Genomic DNA, 26,551 nt, shown 5'->3' on the forward strand with positions numbered 1-26,551 from the left:
GACTTAATTATCAATTATACTAGATGTAATCCATTGTGGCTCGGTTTCGACTATGGTTCGACAAACATCTCATTTAGAACTAATCTCAAACAAAGTGTTAGAAAATGACATTTTGAACATAAAAAATAAAATGGATTAGATCGAGATTGCACATTAAATCGGAGCTCAATGGAGTGCGCCTTTTCAATATTTGAGAACGATTAAGGATGAAATGTAGATGGTAAAAACAAACTTAATTTATCAGCTATAATATGTAGAAGACAAAACAAAAATTTGCTACGTATTATAGAATATGGCATATCAATAGAGGGAATTTAAAATGTGCTTGATTTCATATATATGTTCAAAGTGATAACTTCAATTATGGAACAGAATCGTGCAAATACGAAACTCACCAATAGAAGCCGCGAATAATAATTGAGGCGTCTTTGTTGGACTGGAAAACACTATTCATTAATTTCTTTCTAAACATTTAACTATAAATATAGGAGTTGAGATATGTTAGTAGTACTAATTCACAACATCTACCAAAAGAAATTAGAAAGTTATACTAAGATGAATACATCGGGAATTAAGTTTTTGTTATTTTTCGCATTTCTTACTATTGCTTCACTATTTGTGGAAGCATACGACCCTGCTCCATTGCAAGATTTCTGCATTGCAGTCAATGACACTGAAGCTGCAGGTATCAACAATTGATAGTGTGTTGACATTTTTTGTTGCTATTAATTTTGTAATCTTTTAACATTTTCTAATGGTCCAGATTATAATTTAGTGTTTATACAATAAATAGGTAGGGTATTTGTTTGAGTAATACTAGTAAATTAACAACGAGAATTTACATATATGTGTGTATGTTGTGGTGGTGCATGCAGTATTTGTGAATGGAAAGATATGCAAGGACCCGAAAAGAGTGACAGCAGACGACTTCTACTACGCGGGAGGGCTGAACGAGTCGAGACAAGTGACAAATCCACTCGGGTCTAAAATAACATTAGTTTACGATGAGATTCTATCAGGTCTCAACACCCAGGGAGTCGCCATTGCGCGTCTTGACTTTGACCTCGAAGGCCTCAATCCGCCCCACCAACATCCGCGTGGATCCGAGATATTCCTTGTGTTGGAAGGCACTCTTTACGCGGGCCTCATCAACTCAAACCCGGCTGATCCCAACGATAAGAACCTGTTCTTCGCCAAGATCTTGAACGCCGGAGACATCTTCGTGTTCCCTCGGGGCATGATTCATTTCCAGTACAATGTTGGGAAGACCAAAGCAGTTGCGATTGCTGCTTTCAACAGCCAAAATCCAGGAGTCATGACTATTGCTAAATCCATCTTCGGATCTGAACCGTCCGTTCCTCCTCATATTCTTGCTAAAGCATTCCAACTTGGTGATGATGATAAACTTGTTGAGCATCTACAATCACTCACATGGACTGGAAATGTCAATTAGTTATCTAGTAGTATTTTCTATGCATCAATAAATAAATTGTGGGCTTCATATGTGCCCTCACATCTAACAAAATTGTTGTATTAATGTTGTTGTGGTAGTAATGTACTTGTGTTGCATTATTTATTATTGTGTCGAGAGTTTTTGTAAAGGCATTGGTTTTTCAAATTTTAACAATATATGTTCCATATTTATTATTTATAAATGCATGGAGTTTAGATCAATATAATTACATCTTTTATCAAAACTAAGGCCCAATTATTATCCTGAATCAATCGTCTGCATTATGGCATGTGACAGATCTTTACAATTTATTTATAAAATAAGGACAAAACATAAGTTCTTGATTGTTTATTTTAATGGATTCTTATATAATTTTCAATAGATTATTAGAACTAAATATAAATTAATATTTAAACTTCAAATAATCAAACAATAAATTTCTTTTAACGATTTAGAATTCTTTAGTTTTTTTATTTTTATTTTTCTTTTATTTTTATATTTATATTATGTTCATATTTTTCAACTAGGATATTAGGTGGAATATATTTAAATAATTAACACATGATGTGTTATTTTATAACAAAAAAGTTAACGGTTTCGTCAAATAAGGATTGAAATACATCGAATATAAAAGTATAAGGACTTACTAAAACGAAAAAATTGTATAAGTATCTATTGAAATAAACAATCAAAGTACAAACACTGATATGTTTTGCCTAAAATAAAGGTAGACTATCGTGTCATCTTGCGATGACACTCTCATTGTCTTCCAAGTAATAAGTGACAACCATCCATTAACTTCATGTTCCACCACAGCTTATTCCTTGTAGTTCTAATAAAAAATGATACAAGACACCTTTTTATACGGGGTTCGAGGGAAAGTGCAGGTGGGACATTGGTCTAGGTGAATAAAACTTGAAGGGGGGTTTTGAGGTCGAATATTTTTATGGGTAGTCGGTTTACAAGATATACTGAGGTGCCAATTGCCTTTGGCCAGAAGGAATTTTGGACTTTTGAGTCTAAAAGAGGAGCCTAAGTAATCCCAAGAAGTATTCAGTTTTTGCATTCAGCTACCCCATTCTGCTCAGGAGTATATGCACTGGATGTTTGGTGTACTAGACCTTTCTCAACACAAAAATCTTTCATTTTAGTTTTAATATACTTCCCTCCATTATCAGGCTTAAGTATTGTGATTTGTGTTTGGAGCTGAGTGAGGATCATAGTATAAAACTCAGTTTGAAAAGGCATCAGATTTATTTTTTTTTAAATACGCTCATTTCATACGAGTGCAATTATCGATATATGAGACAAACTGACAGAGTACCGAAATCCATTCCCCCAAGGATTGGAGATGGTCCCACACATTCAGAATGTATTAAAGAGAAAACAAAATCAACCCTAAAAGAGTGTATGGCTCTCGGGCAAAACACAAGATTCATATTCAAAAACTGAATTCGTAATAAGGTGCGGAAATAGAATTTTCAAATAACTGGAAGACAGATGGCCTAATCACCCGAGAGAAGTTGGCAATTCCATCGTATTTGTCATTCAGTTTCGGGCGAGGATTCGGGAATCTCCTTCAAAAGCTCCTCTGAATTCCATCATATTTGTCATTCAGTTAGAGAGAGAAGTTGGTAAAGTCTCTTCGTCTCTGTCTCCTGCTTGTACGCATTGATTGCTTTCTCACAGCTTGTGTAGGGGCTGGGTTTACGGTTGTCCATCCCCGCCCACAAATTTTGGAGTTCACTCCTATATGCTTCGATGGAGACGTTTCCCTAACTAAAGCTTGTTGGGTCTGTCCTTGAGATCGTGGTCATCCAAAATGTTGTTCCGAGGCTCCGCCACATCTCCATGGCAGTTTGGTTTTGAGCGAATTGCATCACTAACCGTGGCTCCGTGTTCTAGATGAGCCACGGGAAGAGGGTGAAGTCTGCCGCATGTCACTTTGAACTTCAGGTCATTATTGGGCTTGAGGGGATCCTCCTCCCACTCAAGGTGGTTGTTATTCTAATCAACCTGGACCAAACAGGGAAGTTATTCCCTCCAATTTGATTCTGATCGAAACTGATTCGATTATCTTGGCCATTGAATGAGCTTTCACTTGATTTTGCTGACTGGTTGTAGGCTTTGGATTGATAGAGGGATCGTTTGTTGCCAGAGTTTAGTCGTAAGGTTGAGGGGATATCGAACGATGATGAAATCGCTCTGAGTTTGAAAAAAAGGCTGTTTTCTGCATTTTGGATTAAAAATTGGATTGGAAAGGGCTATGTTTGTGATTTTGGATCGAAAAAGAATCGTGAAAGTATTTAGGTTTGTTCTACTCGTGATACCATATTAAACTATGTAGGGATAAAACATTTGACTATATTGTATTTAATGAGTTGTGAATACATAGATGCTTCTCTTGTAGAGAAGGATCGATGTGTACAGAAACTAGAGAATATGCATCTAAAAATAATACACGTAAGACCATTCACAATAGAATCAACACATCTCCATTTTCCTCGTGTCACGTCAGCAGCCTATTTCACAACCCATCTAAGCATATCCTACAACACATCTCACTATGTCTATATAATTCATTTGTAATTGTTGATATTTATCATTACATTATTAAATTGGCTATATTCGAAAAGTGATTTTGGGGTGCTACAATTAATACACAATTTAGTCGACATTAGAAAGTGATTCGAGTAATGAATTTGTCTAATTTAGTTCTACATTATCGTTATTGGTAATGAAAATAACCTTTTTCAATTTATGTAATGAATTTGAAACTTATATTTACTTTTGTTGATTTCTCAACATTTTGATGGGTAACTATGTTCTTTCATTGGATATAATTATGAATATCTCCACATATTTTCTATGAATATTTGTTCATATTTGAGTAGTATTGACTTTCCTTTCTAACAATGTCCATATCATATTCCAAAGAAGAATAGAGGCGGCGAGAACCAAGAAATGTTTGGATTGAGAAATTTAGAGTTTTATTTTTCGTACCAATCTCAAAGAATTAAGACTTCACCACCAAAATAAAAGGGTGTTTACCTAGCACAAAATTCCGAGCACCAATATGTGCTCGGAATTTACCGAGCACGTTTCGAGCACATATTGTGCTAGGAATCTTGAATCGCATTATTCCGAGCACACGCAGGTGCTAGGAAGAGCAGGCAGGTGATAGTGCTTGGAAATTCCGAGCACTTTTGGTGCTCGGACATCTCATAAAGGAGTTGACCATGTTTCTGAGCATGTTTCGTGTGCTCGGGAAAACTAGAGTTTTGCTCGGAAAAGTGCTCGAGAATAATTCCGAGGAAGCAAATGGCTACTAGCACCCTATGTGCTTGGAAACCTCAATTTTCCCTAGCACTTTGGGGTTTTTCCTAACATTTCGGTGCTAGGTAAACACGCGTTTTTTTGTAGAGCTTAATTTATACAATTAGATCTCCTTTGGAAGAAGCAACAGAGAAAACCCTAGATTGATTTTATAATTTACTTAACTAACTTAATGATATTAGAGAATGATGACATATGAAATACAGATGGTGAAAACAAACCTAATTTATTAACCAGATGAAATATAGATGGTGAAAAACAAACTTTAATTAACTAGATTAAATATAGATGGTGAACGAACAAACTTAATTTACTAACTATAATATGTAGGAGACAAAACAAAAATTTGCTACGTATTATAGAATATGGCATATCAATACAGAGAATTTAAAATGTGCTTAAGTTCATATATATGTTCAAAGTGATAACCTCAATTATGGAACAGAATCGTGTAAATAATAAACTCACCAATAGAAGCCGTGAATAATAATTGAGGCGTCTTTGTTGGACTGGAAAACGCAATTCATTAATTTCTGCCTAAACATTTAACTATAAATATAAGAGTTGAGATATGTTAGTAGTACTAATTCACAACATCTACCAAAAGAAATTAAGTTGTAAGATGAATACATCGGGAGTTCAAATTTTGTTATTTTTTGCATTCCTTACTATTGCTCCATGATGATGTGGCGAATTTTTGATGGGAATAAATGCAAGTAATAAATGATCACAACACGGGAAATTACGTGGTTCGATTTACTGAGGTAAATCTACGTCCACGGGAAGAAGAGGGCAAATTTGTATTGCTTGGTCTCGCTTACAGATTACAATACTGATTTGCTATAAGATTCAGGATCTAGAGAGCTTAACCCTCGTCTATCTGATCTAAGTTCTATTTATACATTCGAACTAAGATCGTGGTTTGCAGGTTGATAACTGCTTAATACCACTAAATAGATCGTGGGTGTAATGGAGGTCGTGGAGATCCTGCATGGGTCCACTATCTCCTTGTTCGGTCGAATACTGAGACCGAACTGCTGAACTTTGCCGACCAGCTTTTGCCGATCTGAGAGTTGAGCTCGATTGGTCGGCTTTTACCGAGCTATAGGCTGTGACCGAACTCTTTGGTTGTGCCGAACTGATACTCTTTCTTGGGTTTTGGGCTGATGGGCCGTCACTGCTATTGGGCTCGCAATTATTGTTTAGTTGTTTAGTCCGTATAGCTTCTTGATTTTTTTCAACTCCCTTTAGGTCAAGTGACTCCGAATTCTTGGAGGCACTTATCGGCCTTTGCTGCCGAACTGCGTAGATTAGGAAAGGATCTGTCTCTGAGGGCAATCCTTAATTTCTTTCAGTTTAAGAGGAAGGGATCCTGGTTTTACTTGATCCCTTTACAGCCCTTTAGAGCCTTTTGTAAAACCAAATGGCCGAAATGGCAAAATCGTTTCTTTTTTTTGCAATAGGACAGCGGCTCCGGGCTTTCCCTGGAGAGGGCCGAAGTCCGTAATTCCTCATCCTCGGTTAGAACCGTTGAACGAGCTCGAGGGCGAGCTCAATAAGATTCCTATGATTAGGAAACAGTACTCGGAATCTGAGCTCGTCAAGGGTGACTTCGTGTTCGATATCTCGTCTTCGGACGAAGAGACTGAGGGTGAGGATTTCTTTTTTATGCTTTACTGCTTTAACGACGAAGACCAACCTTGTTTTCTTGCTTTTTGGCAGTGAACATGCTAAACAAGCTCGGTCGCAAACCCGGACTTCTTCCGACTTTCGACCATCAGAGAGTAAGAATCATGTCTTCTTCTTCTGAATCTGTTTCTGAATCAGGTAGCGGTAGGAAGGGGGGTAAGGGGTCTTCTGGCCGGAAGAAGTCCGGGGAGAAGACGGTAGAATATTTTCCGAGCATTTTGAGTAAGGATACTGTGATATCCTTACACGGAAAATATTTTCTACCTGGGGGTTTAGTGGTAATTCCCTACGACCTTCATAGGGCTGATTCGCCGCCGGAGGGTTACGCCACCGTTTACGAAGCCTGCTTGGAATGCGGGCTTCGTTTCCCTCTTCCCCCTGCCTTTGTAGAGCTTCTTGATTTTTTTCAACTCCCTTTAGGTCAAGTGACTCCGAATTCTTGGAGGCACTTATCGGCCTTTGCTGCCGAACTGCGTAGATTAGGAAATGATCTGTCTCTGAGGGCAATCCTTAATTTCTTTCAGTTTAAGAGGAAGGGATCCTGGTTTTACTTGATCCCTTTACAGCCCTTTAGAGCCTTTTGTAAAACCAAATGGCCGAAATGGCAAAATCGTTTCTTTTTTTTACAATAGGACAGCGGCTCCGGGCTTTCCCTGGAGAGGGCCGAAGTCCGTAATTCCTCATCCTCGGTTAGAACCGTTGAACGAGCTCGAGGGCGAGCTCAATAAGATTCCTATGATTAGGAAACAGTACTCGGAATCTGAGCTCGTCAAGGGTGACTTCGTGTTCGATATCTCGTCTTCGGACGAAGAGACTGAGGGTGAGGATTTCTTTTTTATGCTTTACTGCTTTAACGACGAAGACCAACCTTGTTTTCTTGCTTTTTGGCAGTGAACATGCTAAACAAGCTCGGTCGCAAACCCGGACTTCTTCCGACTTTCGACCATCAGAGAGTAAGAATCATGTCTTCTTCTTCTGAATCTGTTTCTGAATCAGTAGCGGTAGGAAGGGGGGTAAGGGGTCTTCTGGCCGGAAGAAGTCCGGGGAGAAGACGGTAGAATATTTTCCGAGCATTTTGAGTAAGGATACTGTGATATCCTTACACGGAAAATATTTTCTACCTGGGGGTTTAGTGGTAATTCCCTACGACCTTCATAGGGCTGATTCGCCGCCGGAGGGTTACGCCACCGTTTACGAAGCCTGCTTGGAATGCGGGCTTCGTTTCCCTCTTCCCCCTGCCTTTGTAGAGCTTCTTGATTTTTTTCAACTCCCTTTAGGTCAAGTGACTCCGAATTCTTGGAGGCACTTATCGGCCTTTGCTGCCGAACTGCGTAGATTAGGAAATGATCTGTCTCTGAGGGCAATCCTTAATTTCTTTCAGTTTAAGAGGAAGGGATCCTGGTTTTACTTGATCCCTTTACAGCCCTTTAGAGCCTTTTGTAAAACCAAATGGCCGAAATGGCAAAATCGTTTCTTTTTTTACAATAGGACAGCGGCTCCGGGCTTTCCCTGGAGAGGGCCGAAGTCCGTAATTCCTCATCCTCGGTTAGAACCGTTGAACGAGCTCGAGGGCGAGCTCAATAAGATTCCTATGATTAGGAAACAGTACTCGGAATCTGAGCTCGTCAAGGGTGACTTCGTGTTCGATATCTCGTCTTCGGACGAAGAGACTGAGGGTGAGGATTTCTTTTTTATGCTTTACTGCTTTAACGACGAAGACCAACCTTGTTTTCTTGCTTTTTGGCAGTGAACATGCTAAACAAGCTCGGTCGCAAATCCTCCGAATCTAATGAGCCGGAGAGACAGAAAGCCACCGGCTCGGCGTCTGATGCCGAGAAGAATCCGAAAAGGCAGAAGACCTCTTCTTCGGATCCAAAAAAGCCGGAGTCGACTTCGGCAAAGGGGAAGGGGAAGATTCAGAAACCCCCAAGAGCGCCGGAGAAAGACATTGTCTTGGCGGCCCCTTCGGAACATGTCTGTGAGCCTTTTGCATGGCCAACGGACTTTGTAGAGGTGAATTCTCTTCTTGATTTTCTGGCCTTGCTTTTTTCCTATATTTTTTGTGGCCCCTCTGTTGACTTCTTCCTTTTTCCATTTTCAGAGGAACAATATGCTCTCCAAGCTCGTCGCCGTTGAACTCTCCAAAGCGTCCAACGATTATGCTGAGATGCAGAGGAAGTTGAATGCTGCTCGTCACCAGGCCGAACAGGCTCGGGCAGACTTTGAGAAGGCAAGGGCCGCTAGGATCTCGGCTCAGGATGAAGCTCAGCGTGCCAAAAACCAGCTCATCATCCAGAGAGAGCAATCTAAACAGAGGGAGGCTGCCGCCGTGGTTGCTCAGGGGGAGGCTCTCCGTGTTTTCGCGGAGAAACTCTTTTTGAGCAATCAATTTTCGGCCTTTATCGGTGATCTGCTGAAATTGATGATCGATAACGCTGAGCAGGGACCCGAAGTCGTCCTGCCGCTGTATGACCGAGAGATTTCAGCTCGTCTCCAGAGTCTGCCGCTCCTTGAGGAGCTTGCTTCTTCCTCGGTCCTGCTCTCTGCTGAAAGAGTCCGTAACTGCCGCGCTGACCGGGACGAGAACATGGAGGCCATCTTTGCCTCCTTGGGACCTGTTTCACCCGCTTCAATCTTTAACGAAGAGGGTGGGCAGGAAAACGAGGCCGGCAAGGAGACCGAGCAGACGGATCAGCAGGCCGGCGACGGGCATGCCGAGCAGGAGGTGCAGCAGATCGGCGATGGGGGCACCGAGCAGGCTGGAGGGAGTAGGGAGGCCGAGGCTGAAGCCGAAGTAGACAAGGAGAAGGAGGCTGAAACCCACAGAGGAGCCGGAGACGAAACTGGCGGAGTATGATTTCGTCTCCCTTCTCTTAGTTTAGTTTCTTTCTCTCCTTGTAAAATGGCCTTGAAGCCCTCGTGTAAAAAATTTTCTTGTGAATGAAAAAAATTCTTCTTTCTACACTCGTGTCTTCTTTATAGCTTTTCGTAATCTCTTTTACTCCTGTTGTGGTTTACTGCCTGCTCGGTAAACTGAAATGCCGAACTGACATAGCTGCTTTGTATTCTTAACTCTAAGGAGCTGGAGGTACTTCACTGGAAGCGGCTATACTCTTCGGCTTTAAACGAAGCTGAGAAAAAAGCCATAGATGACCAGGTGAAGTATGACGAACTCTTGGCTCGGTTAGTGGAGCTGGAGTCCAACAATAAGGACTTAAAGTCCATAAAGAAAGATCTGGAGGCCGAGCTGAACACTGTCATCGCTGAGAGGACTGCATATGAGGATTTCATCTGCGGGCGCGGGGGAATGACCATATCTGAAGTTCAGAATCAAGTTGATGAACTGTGGGAGGAGCTTCATGTACTCCGGAAGAACAATGCGCTGGAGAGCTCGGCTTGCCAACAAGTTGTGAAGTCATTGCGGCGCTTGGCTTCTCGGTACGACATCATTCTTTCCCGGCGTCCCTCAATCGAGAGATTCCTTAGGCATTTCCCGCCAACAGATGCTCACACTCCAACTCAAACCTCTAATCCACTTGCTCAAGATTCTACTCCAAACCAACAACGGACTCAGGATGAACCGGAAACGTCAAGACGAGAACGTACTCCAAGTCAGCAACGGACTCCGGAGCAACCGGAAATGTCAAGACGAGAACGCCCTGAAGTTCGTAGAGGAGTTGTGATTATGAGTGAGCAAGATCAGCGGATGCTTCGTGAAGAGACTCTTCGCCGCCGAGGTGCTAGAACTTCCCGGACTCAGGGAAGGGGCGGTAGGTCGATCAGAGCATCTCGTCGACCTACTTATTCTTCAACTGTTCGGAACACCCGAACTCAGCATCATGAGGATTTTTTGGATAGGTGGCTCAACTTTAGCAACCGTGGACAGTAGAATAGTCCTTTGTAATGGTGTAACGCCTTCTCGTAGGGCAGCGAAATTGTATGCCGAACAAGACTTAATAAATGAAATTTTTTCATTTCGCTTCTATCACTGCGTATTTACAGTTCAGCGATTTTTTATTTCATTTATTGTACTCGTCCGCGGTCTTATGATGAAAACTCTTCTTTGGCCGGACTCGTCCTCAGTCTTATGAAGAAAACTCTTCTTTGACCGGACTCGTCTTCGGTCTTATGAAGAAAACTCTTCTTTGACCGGACTTAGTTTGTGTCCTTATTTGGCGAGTTTTATCGCTTGGATTGGACTTTCCCTTTGTGTCCTAATTTGGCGAGTTTTATCGCTTGGATTGGACTTTCCTTTTGTGTCCTAATTTGGCGAGTTTTATCGCTTGGATTGGACTTTCCTTTTGTGTCCTAATTTGGCGAGTTTTATCGCTTGGATTGGACTTTCCCTGGTTGACCGAAGTGGTTTTCGGCTTATTGCAGTCCGTTTCAGACGAACTGCTTGTTTCTTAAGCTGAATTGTGGTCTTGTATCTTCCTTAGAAGCTTGGACTCACAATTGTCTTTAATACATGATCTAAAAAGGGGATCAGCCTTTAAAGATCAATATACCTCAGTAATATTTATAAGAGACAAAACGCACATAGAGACTAAACGCGCATAAAGACAAATAAAAAAGACGAAAAAGATTTTAAACTTTTATAAAACGACCAGCATAAAGGACAAATAGAAACATGAAAGCACATATCCCTAGGACCGAACTAGATACAAGACTGACCGGACCTTGTCTCTTACAAATGGAACTTCTTGAGGTTGGAAATATGCCATGTTCGGGGTACTTGTTCTCCTGACATGTGAGTCAATTTATAAGACCCTTTTCCCAGGACTTCTGACACCCGATACGGACCTTCCCATGTGGGTTCAAGTTTGCCCAGCTTTTCTGCTCGGCTTACTTCATTGTTTCTCAATACGAGATCTCCCACTTGAAACTGCAGCTTTTTCACCCTTTGGTTATAATATCGGGTTACTTGCTCCTTGTACTTGGCTGCTTTTATGCAGGCCAGTTCTCTTCTTTCTTCGGCAAGATCTAGTTCGGCTCTCAGTCCGTCATCATTCAGTTCTGTTGAGAAATTGAGTGTTCGGGGGCTGGGTATGCCGATCTCAACCGGAATTACGGCTTCAGTGCCGTACACTAGACTGTACGGAGTTTCACCGTTGGAGGTTTTTGGTGTAGTTCGGTAAGACCATAGGACTTGAGGAAGATTTTCTACCCATTGTCCTTTGGCTTGTTCTAACCGAGCTTTTAATCCTTTCACCAAAATACGGTTTGTTACTTCCGTTTGTCCGTTTGCTTGTGGGTGAGAGACCGAAGTGAACCGCTGTTGAATATTCAACTCTTGGCACCAATTCTTGAATGTCTTGTCGGTGAACTGAGTCCCATTATCCGAAATGAGGATATGGGGTATGCCCAATCGGCAAACTATGTTCTTCCAAACAAAATCCAATGCCTTCGAGCTCGTTATCGTAGCTAATGGTTCAGCCTCCACCCACTTTGTGAAGTAGTCCACGGCAACGATCAAGAATTTCATTTGCCGAGGAGCTTGTGGTAGTGGTCCTACTATGTCTATGCCCCATTGCATAAAAGGCCAAGGGCTTTGCATAGCACATAGATCGGTCTGCGGCATCCTTGGGATATTTGCATGGATTTGGCACTTCGTACATTTCTTAACGAGCTGTACTGCTTCTTGTACCAAAGTTGGCCAATAATATCCCCATCTCAGAACTTTTTTAGCTAAAGCTCTAGCTCCGATGTGGCTGCCGCACGATCCTTCATGAACTTCTCTAAGGATGTAGTCCGTCTCTTCTGGTCCTACACATCGCAATAACGGTTGAAGGTAGGACTTTCTATATAGGACTCCTTCATGAAGTTCATACCGAAGTGCTCGGCATGTGATTTTCCGAGCTTCTCTCTTATCCTCGGGCAGTTGTCCTTGATCTAGATACTTTGATATTGGCGTCATCCAGTTCGGCGAGCTGGTTACTGAAAGTACCTCAGCATCATCAATGCTTCTGTGCGGTAATTCCTCCACTTTTGAGCTCGGATATGAGGCTAACTTGCTTAAAGTATCTGCTCGGCCATTTTCCGCTCTGGGAATGCGGATTATCCGAAAATAAGAGAAACTTCGGCTAATGCTTTGCGCTTTGTCCAAGTATTTTTTCATCCTTTCATCTCGGGCTTCACTTGTACCCAACATGTGATTCACTATGACTTGTGAATCACAATGGATTTTGAGAGATTTGATAAATAGACTTTGCGCTAACCGAAGTCCGGCAAGAAGGGCTTCGTATTCGGCTTCGTTATTAGTGGTTGGGAATAAGAACCGAAGTGAATAAGTTACCTCGTGTCCGTCGGGAGCGATAAGTAGAATACCAGCTCCACTTCCCGTCTTATTCGAAGCTCCATCTACGAATCCAATCCAACAGTCCGGCGGCTCTACTTCGGGTTCCTGGGGCTGTGTTGGTTCATCATTGGTAGGGCTTTTCTGTTCGGCAATAATAGGGATTGCTTGATCGAACTTTGCCTCTACCAGAAAATCTGCCAAGGCTTGTCCCTTGATGGCTTTCCGAGGTAGATATTCTATTGAATGTTCTCCCAACTCTATGGCCCACTTGGCAATTCTGCCTGATGCTTCAGGCTTAGTCAAAACTTGCCGAAGTGGAAGATCGGTTAAGACGCATACCTTGTGAGCATAGAAATATGGCCGCAGTCTCCTTGCTGCATTTACTAATGCCAGAGCAATTTTTTCCAGAGGTTGATACCTTGTTTTGGGACCTCTTAATGCTCGGCTTGTAAAGTAGATAGGACGCTGCTTTAGGCCTTCTTCTCGTACAAGTACCGCGCTAATGGTTTGATCTGATGCCGCTAAATATAAGAATATCACTTCGGCATCTGTTGGAGCAGAGAGAATAGGGAGTTCGGCTAAATAACTTTTGAGTTCGTCAAAAGCCTTTTTCTGTTCGGCTCCCCACTCAAACTTTGGTGCCTTCTTCAAAACATTGAAGAACGGCAGTTGCTTTTCAGGTGCTTGGGAAAGGAATCTATTCAGTGCGGCTAGACATCCAGTTAGCCTTTGCACATCATGTATGGACTTCGGCATTGCCATGTTCTGAACAACTTGAACCTTTAGGGGATTTGCCTTGAGTCCGTCCTTTGAAACCCAACAACCCAGAAACTTTCCCGAATCTACCAAAAAGGTACATTTTTGGGGATTGAGTTTGAGGTTGGCTTTTTTGAGCACGTCGAGAGTTGATTTGAGATTGTCTTCGTAATCCGAAGTGCTTCTACTTTTAACAACTATGTCGTCAACATAGACTTCAACCTCTTTTCCGATCAGGTGCCGAAATAGCTTGTCTACCATCCTTTGATATGTGGCTCCGGCATTCTTTAAACCGAATGGCATCTTTTTATAAGCAAAAATGCCGAAGTCAGTAATGAAAGCCGTTTTTGAAGCATCATTCTCATCCATTAAAACTTGGTGGTATCCTTTATACAAATCAAGAAAACAGAAAATTTCGAAGCCTATCAAAGCTTCTACTTTTTTATCTATGTTCGGAAGGGGGTAGCAATCTTTAGGACAGTGCTTATTTAGATCGGTAAAATCTATGCACATCCGCCATCCTTCTTTTTTCTTGATCATCACAGGATTGGCCACCCAAGAAGGATATTTTACTTCGAATAATACATCCGCTTTCAGTAATTGGCGGACTTCGTCATGCATGACTTGATTTCTTTCTGCCGCAAAGAGTCTTTGCTTCTGTTTTATAGGCCGGACTGAGGGATCAATATTTAACCGATGTGTAATTACCTCGGAAGACACTCCGGTCATGTCCAACGGAGACCACGCAAAGACATCTTTGTACTCTGAGGAGCTGGATGGTCTTTTCCCGGAGCAGAGGTGTTCCCGCGAAACCGATCTTGACCGTTCTGGATGGATCATCTTCGTATAACTGAACTGTCATCGAGTTCGGCTCCGGTGTGACTTCGGTCATTTCTCCTGCCTCTGACTCCGGCTGCTGTGATTGCTATGCTTGATGGTGCCGATCTGATTGCTCGGCACTTTTAAGCGCAATCTGCAAACATTCTTTTGCTCTGTTTTGATCACCTCGGATGACTGCAATCCCTCCTTTAGTGGGGATCTTGATTGTGAGGTGATAAGTAGAGCAAATGGCCCGAACTGTGTTGAGCCAGTCTCTTCCCAGGATGATGTTATACGGGGACCGAGCTTTTACCACAAAAAACTCGATCATCGTACTGGAGCTAGTAGGCGCTCTTCCCACCGTAATCGGAAGGCTGATAGTACCTTCAGGGCGGGTGTCTTCCTAGGCGAAACTTTTCAGAGGAAGTGGGGCCGGACTGAGCCGAGCTGGATCCACTTCCAGTTTATCAAAACATTCTTTAAAAAGAATGCTAACCGACGCTCCTGTATCCACAAACACTCTGTGGATCAGTTTGTTTGCCACTCCGGCCTGAATGACAATCGCGTCTTGATGAGGAGAAATGGCCGGGACGGGATCTGCATCTGAAAACGTGATTACTTCCTCCTTCTTCAGCCTTTTATGCATAGGCTCCTCTCGATTGACGCCTCTGCGTTCTGCTTTTAGAGACGACTTAGTCTTCCCGGCTGGGAGAGCGTCAATAGTCTGGATTACTCCGTCATATTGCGGCTCGTCATCGTCTTCGGGATCCTGTTGCCTTTTAGGATCCTGAGGAGCGCAGTTCGCACCTCTCTGTTTCTTATTCTTCTTCGGCAGCTTGCTTTGGTATTTTTTTAACGTCCCTGCTTTCACAAGAACATCAATACCTGCTGCCAAATTTCGGCACTCCTCGGTATCGTGACCGTGGTCTTGATGGTAGGAGCAGTACGTATCCTGACTTCGGCGCGTGGCTGATTTCGTCATCCGCTTTAGTTTTTCGAACATATCAGAATGCAGTTCGAAAATTTCCGCTCTCGACTTGTTCAATGGTACGAACTGAGCGGGCGGTTTCTCAAGATCGAGACGTGGTCCCAATCTGCCTTGTACCGGTGCCCTTTGAATTCTTTCAAAAGGAGTTCGGCGAGGAAGCCCCTGATCGCTATGATCGGGCTTCTTTTTGTCTCCTCTGGATGAGCTGTCTAAAGACCGTTTTCGACGGTCCGCCTCATCGGCACGAGAAAACTGGTCCGCAATGTCCCACATCTCTTGAGCTGTTTGCGGACTGCACTCAACGAGCTTTCTGTAGAGAGCTCCGGGCAGAATTCCATTTTGGAATGCCGAAATGACAAGTAGATCATTGAGATCATCTACTTGTAGGCATTCCTTGTGGAATCTCGTCATGAAGTCGCTAATTTTTTCATCGCGACCTTGACGTATAGAAAGCAGATGAGCCGAAGTGATTCGGGCTTCCGCTTTCTGGAAGAATCTCCTGTGAAAAGCATCCATTAGATCTCTGTAAGATCTAATGCTCCCTTGAGGGAGGCTGTCAAACCACCTTCTTGCGTTCCCGATAAGCAGCTCGGGAAACAGCTTACACATGTGGACCTCATTGAGACCTTGGTTCGCCATATTATACTGATAGCGTCCCAGGAAATCATGAGGATCCACTAACCCGTCATAAGTCATTGACGGAGTTCGGTAATTCTGTGGCAATGGAGTTCTGGTGATATCATCCGAGAATGGAGTCTTCAGCGCTCCATACATAGCGAATCCGACATCTCTCCGGTATGGTGGAGATGGAGTTCTCCTGTGATTTCGGTAACAAGGAGGAGAAGGAACATGTCGGTGGTGAGGATTCTTTCTCCTGGAAGGTGCGACACTACTGCGGTAGTGACTTTCATGTCTGGAGGGGGAGGGAGAATCCGCTGTTTTCTTCTCCGGCTTCTAGCTCTTTTGCAGGAATGTTAGGAACTCATCCTGCTTCTCAGCCAAGAACAACTTGACAGCCTCATTCAAAGCGAGCTGCTGGGGAGGCTCGGTGCGATGACTTTTTGAGTGGTTTGTTCCTTCACCGTGAGAACTGGAGGCAGATTTCTCCCGAGGCTGTTTTCCAGACCTATGGACTGGACTAGCTTCCTCACCTTCATCACGGACGGAAGTATGGGTATTATGTGATCTGGTACGCATTTTTTTTTTTTTGGTAGAAAAGGATCAAAAACTCGCTTTTATCACAGTTTTGGTTCTCTGTTTCCCACAGACGGCGCCAGTGATGATGTGGCGAATTTTTGATGGGAATAAATGCAAGTAATAAATGATCACAACACGGGAAATTACGTGGTTCGATTTACTGAGGTAAATCTACGTCCACGGGAAGAAGAGGGCAAATTTGTATTGCTTGGTCTCGCTTACAGATTACAATACTGATTTGCTATAAGATTCAGGATCTAGAGAGCTTAACCCTCGTCTATCTGATCTAAGTTCTATTTATACATTCGAACTAAGATCGTGGTTTGCAGGTTGATAACTGCTTAATACCACTAAATAGATCGTGGGTGTAATGGAGGTCGTGGAGATCCTGCATGGGTCCACTATCTCCTTGTTCGGTCGAATACTGAGACCGAACTGCTGAACTTTGCCGACCAGCTTTTGCCGATCTGAGAGTTGAGCTCGATTGGTCGGCTTTTACCGAGCTATAGGCTGTGACCGAACTCTTTGGTTGTGCCGAACTGATACTACCGAGCTATAGGCTGTGACCGAACTCTTTGGTTGTGCCGAACTGATACTCTTTCTTGGGTTTTGGGCTGATGGGCCGTCACTGCTATTGGGCTCGCAATTATTGTTTAGTTGTTTAGTCCGTATCCCATCACTCCACTATTTGTGGAAGCATACGACCCTGCTCCATTGCAAGATTTCTGCATTGCAGTAAATGATACTGAAGCTGCAGGTAATCAATGGAATCTTGTGTTTATTTGAGTAATTTATATATAGGGATGTAATTAAATTCATGCTCTAAATAATGTACAAAATCCAAACTATAATTTGGACAGTTAAAAAATTGTGAACAGATGGCTAAATAACAGCAACAAAATATGTCAATACAACAACGCTTGACGTTCTATTTACAGTACGTTGACATTTTCTATTGATGCTATTTAGTCATATGTTGATATTTTCTAACGGTCCAGATCATAATTTGGAGTTTGCATTTTAATAATAGGTAAATATATGTGGTGGTGCATGCAGTATTCGTGAATGGAAAGATATGCAAGGACCCGAAAAGCGTGACAGCAGACACTTCTACTACGCGGGAGGGCTGAATGAGTCGCGACAAGTCACAAATCCACTCGGGTCGAAAATAACGTTGGTTTACGATGAGATTCTATCGGGTCTCAACACACAGGGAGTCGCCATTGCGCGTCTTGACTATGACCTTGAAGGCCTCAATCCGCCCCACCAACATCCGCGTGGATCCGAGATATTCCTTGTGTTGGAAGGCACTCTTTACGCTGGCCTCATCAACTCAAACCCGGCTGATCCCAACGATAAGAACCCGTTCTTCGCCAAGATCTTGAACGCCGGAGACATCTTCGTGTTCCCTCGGGGCATGATTCATTTCCAGTACAATGTTGGGAAGACCAAAGCAGTTGCGATTGCTGCTTTCAACAGCCAAAATCCAGGAGTCATGACTATTGCTAAATCCATCTTCGGATCTGAACCGCCCGTTCCTCCTCATATTCTTGCTAAAGCATTCCAACTTGGTGATGATGATAAACTTGTTGAGCATCTACAATCACTCACATGGACTGGAAATGTCAATTAGTTATCTAGTAGTATTTTCTATGCATCAATAAATAAATTGTGGGCTTCATATGTGCCCTCACATCTAACAAAATTGTTGTATTAATGTTGTTGTGGTAGTAATGTACTTGGGTTGCATTATTTATTGAAGAAACGAAATATTAGCGTAGAAATTGTATTCTTATTTCTTAATTGTAATTACAGACTTTACATCCTCTTATAGGCTAAAACCTAATTTACATATGGAAAGATAATCAAGGAGATCCTATTCTATTTACAGAGAATGATCAATTAGAATAAATCACATTAATGCTGTGATTTCTTTCCAACACTCCCCCTCAAGTTAAATAGTGGGATTCCCAATACTTAACTTGTCCAATACTTCTCTGAATGACTTGGAGTTCACTGCCTTAGTCAGAATATCCGCCAACTGGTCTTCTGACTTAACAAATGGTAACTCAACAATTTTTCCTTCAATTTTCTCCTTGATGAAATGCCTATCTACCTCCACATGTTTGGTTCGGTCATGTTGAACTGGATTCTCGGATATGCTAATAGCCGCCTTATTATCACAGAACAGCTTGCACGGCTTGGATACGTCAAGATCAAGTTCTGTCATGAGTCTCTTCAGCCAAAGTATCTCGGTGAGACCACTCCTAATTCCTCGGAACTCTGCTTCAGCACTTGAAAGTGCCACCACTTTCTGTTTCTTGCTTCTCCAAGTGACAAGGTTTCCCCCAACAAAAGTAAAGTACCCGGCAGTGGATTTTCTGTCATTCGGGTTCCCTGCCCAATCTGCATCAGTAAAGCCACTGATATCCAAATGTCCATGTTTCTCAAACAATATTCCATGTTCAGCGGTGCCCTTCAAGTATCGGACAATCCGTAGTGCAGCTTCCCAATGTTCTTCCTGTGGGGAATGCATAAACTGACTTACTACCCCCACTGCATATGATATATCTGGTCTTGTATGGGATAGATAGATAAGCTTCCCTACTAGTCTTTGATATCTCCCCCTGTCTGTGAGTCTCGCTCCTTCGAGTATTTGTAGTCCATGATTCTGTATCATTGGAGTGTCGGCTGGCTTGCAATCTATCATTCCAACTTCAGCTAGAAGATCAAGGATGTACTTCCTTTGATTGATGAAGATCCCCCGTTCTGATCTCAAAACTTCAATTCCCAGAAAGTATTTCAGGAGGCCGAGGTCCTTCATCTCAAATTCTTTGAACAAATTCTTCCTTAGTTCCCTGATTTCTTCTTCATCATCTCCTGTGATGATCATGTCGTCAACATAGATGATAAGACACGTGATCTTCCCCTCTTTCTTCTTGATGAACAATGTGTGGTCTGAGTTGCTCTGCTCATAGTCATACTTTTTCATCACCTCAGTGAACCTACCAAACCAAGCCCTCGGAGACTGCTTCAATCCGTACAATATCTTCTTAAGTTGACATACTTCCCCGGGCTGGAACTCTTCTGTAAATCCAGGGGGAGGAAGCATGAACACTGGCTTTGGCAGTTCGCCATGCAGGAACGCGTTTGTAACATCAAACTGGTGGAGGGGCCAGTCCTTATTTGCCGCAATGGAGAAGATGACTCTCACTGTATTGATCTTAGCTACTGGTGAGAAGGTCTCTGCATAATCAACTCCATATGTCTGAGTGTATCCTTTTGCTACAAGTCGTGCTTTGTACCTTTCAATTGACCCATCTGGTCTTCGTTTGATTGTAAACACCCATCTACATCCAACTGCTTTGACTCCTTTTGGTAGTTCTCCTTTCACCCAAGTGTTACTCTTCATCAATGCTCTCATTTCGGTGAACATGGCTTCCTTCCAGTGTTTATGCTTCATTGCTTCTTCTGCGGTCTGTGGGATTTCCTCTTCCTCATAGAGTGCTGCCGCGAAAGCTCGAGCCATCTTAGACAGATTTCCCTGTACGAAGTTTGCTACTCCATATCTGCTCTTTGCACCAATCTTCTCGGGGGAGTACCTCTTTGGGGGAACGCCTCGAGTGCTCCTAGGTGGAAGAATGTATCTCCCAGTATCACTATCCACAGTGTTATCCACATCTTCTGTATTGTTAGTGACAATTGTAGTAATCTCCTCAGTCTCAGGTTCGGGATTTACCTCGGATATTCTTGGAGGAGGATCGGGAAGCGATGGCTGAGGGGACTCTTGTGGCGAGGCATGCTCGGCGGTAGTGACGACTGCCTCTGTTTGATCCTCAATCGAAGGACTTGGAGGTAGCACAAACCAACTTAGACAGTCCCCGTGATTAATTTCAGGATTTTGCTCCCCCTGACTGCTAAGGTGGTGCGGGTAGAAAAATTCGGTTTCCAGGAAATCGCAGTTTATGGTAGTGACAATTTTCTTAGTGGAGGGGTCAAAGCATCTGTACCCTTTCTGGTTTATCCCATACCCAACAAAGACGCATTTGGTCGCACAAGGGGAGAATTTGGTTCTCTCGTGTTTAGGAATGTGGACATAAACTGTACATCCGAAAACTTTGGGTGTCATACTAAGGGATTCAGGTATTTTGGCTTGGGTGGAGAGAATATCGAGGGGAGTTCTTTTGTGTAGGATTTTTGTTGGCAATCTGTTGATAAGGTAGACGGAGGTTGCTATAGCTTCAGGCCAAAGAAAGGTTGGGACTTTCGATTCAATCATGAGGGCACGGGTAACCTCTAGGATAGTACGATTTTTTCTCTCTGCTACCCTGTTTTGTTGTGGTGTATAGGCACAGGATGTTTGGTGAACAAGACCTTTCTTTCTAAAAAATTCAGACATAGTGGTGTTAACGAATTCCCGCCCATTATCGGAACGAAAATTTTTTATGGTGGTTTGGAATTGAGTTTGAATCATATGAAAGAAGATGATAAATTTATCGGTCACCTCAGATTTGTGTTTTAAAAAATAAATCCACGTCATCCTAGTGCAATCATCAATAAAGGTAACAAAATATTTGTAACCATTTCCCCCAATAACAGGTGCATGACCCCAAACATCAGCATGCACTAAATCAAACATAAATTTCATACGAGTATCCGAGGGTTTGAAAGAACTTCTGTGGCTCTTGGCCAAAACACATGTCTCACAGGAAAAGTTCTTAGGAAGTGCAAAATCAGGAAACAAAAGTTTAAAATAACCAGGGGAGGGATGTCCTACCATGGATCCGTGAGCCAACATTGCACTACCATGTTGAGCTACCCCATCCACATAGTAGAGTCCTTGGTTCTCAGTGCCACGCCCAACGATCTTCCTCGTCCGAATATCCTGCAAAATGCAAAAACTCGGATGCATTAGGAGTGTACAGTTCAATTCTCTTGTCACATGACTTACAGACATCAATCTCTGGGATAAACTTGGAACAAATAAGCAGTTTGACAATCGAAGATTCGGTGAGATCTCAATAGTTCCAGTCCCTGCCACTGTAATTAATTCCCCATTTGCAGTCCGAATAAAAGTTTTAGTGATTTCCCCAAATTCAATAAAATCAGCTCTTTCCGGAGTCATAGTATCTGTGGCTCCGCAATCAAAAATCCATCCCTTTCTATTTATTCTATCACCATTTTGCACATTAAATGCAGCGGAAATATTTATCAGAGGTGCAAAACGATTCTCGATCCTAACCATATCATTTTCTGGGGCTGATTTGGTATTAGCAATTTTCGGGGGTCTACTAGCAATTTTCGGGGGTCTAATAGCAAATTTTAACAAATCAGGGGGGTTATTTCAAAAATGAGGTGTCTGATCTAATTTAGGCAAACATGGAGGGCTCAATTGCAAAAAAAGAAAGTGTTAGGGTTTGGTGGGTAACCAAACCCTTTACCTCCATTATTCACGCCTCCTCCCCAATTTGCGTCGCCTGCTCCGGTTCTTTCCACAAAATTACCAACTCGGATTCCACCGCCTCCGCCGCCGCCGGTGTGACTGCCGCTACCTCCAGCATTGGCGTCGGGAAGACGGGTGTTATTGACCCCGTCGCTGATCGATCCTCCTCGTTGAGCGATTTAGGCGTTTTGCCTTTGCTCTGTTTCTGCGATGTTAGCAGCGGCGAATCTCGCCTGAGCCCGCGCTCTCTGCCTCTCGTCCCACCATTCCGGGTATCCCACCCGTAGAAAGCAGCTCTCCCTTGTGTGTTTGTTTTTCCCACAGTGGGAGCACCAAAGTTTGCTCTTGTCTCGGTCCTGTTTTGCTCCGGTCTGGTGGCTGGTTCCCCCGGCAGGTGGCGGTCGCGGTCCGTTCCGGTTGTTCGGTCGGTCTCTTTGCGCTCCAAATCCGTAACCGATCTCCCCCGATGATGCATCGGCGCTTCCCGCGCTAGAGGGGTCTCCGGCGATTGAAGGGGACGCCGGTGGCATGATCCTCCGTCGAGCCGCCTCCCTCTTCACAATCCCGTAGGCCTCTTCGACTGAGGGGTACGGCTCCAGCTTGAGTATGTCACGCCGAATCCCATCGAACTCAACATTTAGTCCGGTGAGAAATTTGATTAGCCTCTTTTCACTTGAGAACTGTCGGAATTCCCTAACTCCTTTATCACAGCATGTTATTGGTGATTTCTGGGTTCTGTCGACACTGACCCACAAACCGTGGATTCGACGGTAATAAGTTTCGAGATCCATATCTCCCTGTCTAATTGAGATTACCTTGTCTTCCAGGTCGTATATCAGGTACGGGTCAGCCTTGCTCTCGTAGGTGACCTGTAAATTGTCCCACAATGCCTTAGATGTCTGATGATGGGCAAAATCCGCGAGAATATCGGTTTCGATATTGTCGACGATCCATGAGAAAACCACGAGATCAGTTTCCTCCCACTCGCGGTATCCCTTGCTATCCGGTTCGGGTGGTTCGTCGGTGATGTGGGAGTATCCCCGTCGACTCCCTATCGCGACTTTCATTAGTCGTGACCACAACGGGTAGTTCTTCCCGTTCAATTTGAACGCCACGGTAACATTCCTGGTCGTTCTCAATCTGGATTCGGTTGTTGGTTTCTCCTCTTCTGAGTCTGACATATTTGTGTATAGGGTAAGGATTGGTACTGTGTTTGATTTTGGTTTCTTGGTCGAGAATTGGTTAGGCTATGATGAAAGGTTTCTGAGCCAGAATCTCTCCTGCTCTGAGGCCATGAAGAAATGAAATATTAGGGTAGAAATTGTATTCTTATTTCTTAATTGTAATTACAGACTTTACATCCTCTTATAGGCTAAAACCTAATTTACATATGGAAAGATAATCAAGGAGATCCTATTCTATTTACAGAGAATGATCAATTAGAATAAATCACATTAATGCTGTGATTTCTTTCCAACATTTATTATTGTGTCGAGACTTTTTGTAAAGGCATTGGTTTTTCAAATTTTAACAATATGTGTTCCATATTTATTATTTATAAATGCATGGAGTTTGGATCAATATAATTACATCTTTTATCAAGACTAAGGCCCAATTATTATCCTGAATCAATCGTCTGCATTATGGCATGTGACAGATCTTTACAATTTATTTATAAAATAAGGACAAAACATAAGTTTTGATTGTTTATTTTAATGGATTCTTATATAATTTTCAATAGATTATTAGAACTAAATATAAATTAATCAAACAATAAATTTCTTTTAACGATTTGAAATTCTTTAAATTTTTTTTTTTTTGTTTTTATTTATTTATTATTTTTTTATATTTATATTATGTTCATATTTTCCAACTAGGATATTAGGTGGAATATATTTAAATAATTAACACATGATGTGTTATTTTATAACGGAAAAGTTACGGTTTCGTCAAATAAGAATTGAAATATATCGAATATAAAAGTAAAAAGTTGTATAAACATCTATTGAAATAAACAATCAAATTACAAAGACTTAAGGATATGTTTTGCCTAAAATAAAGGTAGACTATCGTAGGGCTGGCAAAATATACCGTAATACCGAAATACCGCACTTATCGTACCGAAAAAATATCGAAAATACCGAATTTGTGATATACCGCAAGTAGCGGTACGGTATGATACCGTACCGATATCTATCGGTACGGTAAATGTATAGATTTTCCTATACCGCGGTATACCGCAATATACCGCATTTACAATATTTTCCAAAATTTTGATATATATGTTGTATTTAAAATTTATATAAAAAATAGTTAATATGTTAAAATCTCTAACCATACTTTCATATTTTAATTCAACCACCCCCAACCTCAAACATACATATACAAAAATGCAAATCAAGTCCACTTTATAGATTTGATTATGGTGTAGTTTTAATCTTTTGGAAATTATTTAAATAAGTGAAATTTTATTTTAAATATTTGGCTATAATAGAATTTTTTTGGTACGAAACACAAATATTACGGTATGTCATACCTTATTTTGGTATACCGTACTCGATATGTCATACCTTATTTCGGTATAATGTAAAAGTACGGTATACCGCAATACGGTATGGTATACCGCATAGACGGTATGGTAACGGTATCGAAAATAATCATACCGAATTTTGCGGTATACCGCAATGAGGTATACCGAAAAATTCGGTAAGGTATAGGCATGCTATTTTCTCATACAGCAATTTGCGATACGGTATACGGTATGACATTTTGAGTGCGGTATACCGTACCGTGCCACCCCTAGACTATCGTGTCATCTTGCGATGACACTCTCATTGTCTTCCAAGTAATAAGTGACAACCATCCATTAACATCATGTTGCCTTGAAATCTAATAAAGATTGTAGGTCCAATTTAATTTGCCAAGATATTTCCGTTCGCGTTTTGCTTTAATTTTTGTTTATTTGATTTTTTTGGTTAGTATTTTTACAATTCCAAGTTCAAAGTTTTAATATTATTATAGGGGAACACTATGTTAACTTTATAGTTAAAATGACAACTTTGATGAGCAATTTGCGATACATAGACAAACAATCTGTGATGCATATGCAAACAACTCAGGATATGGTTCCAAACAATCTGCGATACGAAATCAGAGCACTATGGTGACACCATATTTAAAATGACAACCTAGGCAAGCAATCTGCGATACATAGATTAGCAACTCAGCATATGGTTCCAAGCAATTTGCACCATCCATTAACATCATGTTACCCTGAAATCTAATAAAGATTGTAGGTCCAATTTAATTTGCCAAGATATTTCCGTTCACGTTTTGCTTTAATTTTTGTTTATTTGATTTTTTTGGTTAGTATTTTTACAATTCCAAGTTCCAAGTTTTAATATTATTATAGGGGAACACTATGTTAACTTTATAGTTAAAATGACAACTTTGGTGAGCAATTTGCGATACATTGACAAACAATCTGTGATACATAGACAAACAACTCAGGATATGGTTCCAAGCAATCTGCGATACGAAATCAGAGTACTATGGTGACACCATATTTAAAATGACAACCTCGGCAAACAATCTGCGATACATAGATTAGCAACTCAGCATATGGTTCCGAGCAATCTGCACCATCCATTAACATCATGTTGCCCTGAAATCTAATAAAGATTGTAGGTCCAATTTAATTCGCCAAGATATTTCCGTTCGCGCTTTGCTTTAATTTTTGTTTATTTGATTTTTTGGTTAGTATTTTTACAATTCCAAGTTCCAAGTTTTAATATTATTATAGGGGAACACTATGTTAACTTTATAGTTAAAATGACAACTTTGGTGAGTAATTTGCGATACATAGACAAACAATCTGTGATGCATAGGCAAACAACTTAGGATATGGTTCCAAGCAATCTGCGATACGAAATCAGAGCACTATGGTGACACCATATTTAAAATGACAACCTAGACAAGCAATCTGCGATACATAGATTAGCAACTCAGCATATGGTTCCAAGCAATCTGCGATACGAAATCAGAAATAATCAAACAATCTGCGATACATATGCAAGAAAGTCTATCACGTGACATACTAAGGGTGAATCTGTTCCGGTTCTCATTGATGGTACACTGTTAATTATTTTAATTGTGGTTGTGAATATATAATCAGAGACGAACGTTAACTTTTGCTCTCTTTGCGGTCAATACACTGCTAAAATTGTGGCCATAACTTACACACACTATATTTAGAAGCATGCATGCTATTTTCAAAAGACAAAAGGAAATAGGAATGGACCTGCCATTCAGATCGCAGGAGAGAACAATACCAAACACAAAGAAGGCGAGACGACACAAAGAGTTTAACATGAAAAAAATCTGAAAAAAAAACTCTTTGAATCGTTCGTTTTCGCCTTCGATTGATCCTCGTCCCCGATCAAACATGACAGACAGAGAGAAGAAGAAGTCATTGCCAAAGTTTGGGTCATGGGACGTCAACAATCCAATGGCCGCGGGGCAGTACTCGATGATCGTCGACAGGGCCCGCAACGAGAAGCGGGCGAGCCAGGA

General features: G+C 41.9%; 1 protein-coding gene and 1 pseudogene across 1 annotated transcript; both read left to right on the top strand.

Moving 5' to 3' along the window:
• The first annotated feature begins 545 nt into the window (after positions 1–545).
• On the top strand, positions 546–1,515 carry LOC121771285 (germin-like protein subfamily 1 member 20). Its single transcript, XM_042168067.1, has 2 exons — positions 546–685; positions 876–1,515. The coding sequence occupies exons 1-2, from the start codon at positions 556–558 to the stop codon at positions 1,451–1,453; spliced, it is 708 nt and encodes a 235-aa protein (XP_042024001.1). The 5' UTR covers positions 546–555; the 3' UTR covers positions 1,454–1,515.
• Positions 1,516–4,529: 3,014 nt separating this feature from the next.
• Positions 4,530–18,217, top strand: LOC121770304 (annotated as a pseudogene).
• Positions 18,218–26,551: the final 8,334 nt, after the last annotated feature.

Source organism: Salvia splendens, chromosome 16 (assembly GCF_004379255.2).
Source record: "Salvia splendens isolate huo1 chromosome 16, SspV2, whole genome shotgun sequence".
In the NCBI taxonomy this organism is placed as follows: Eukaryota; Viridiplantae; Streptophyta; class Magnoliopsida; order Lamiales; family Lamiaceae; genus Salvia; species Salvia splendens.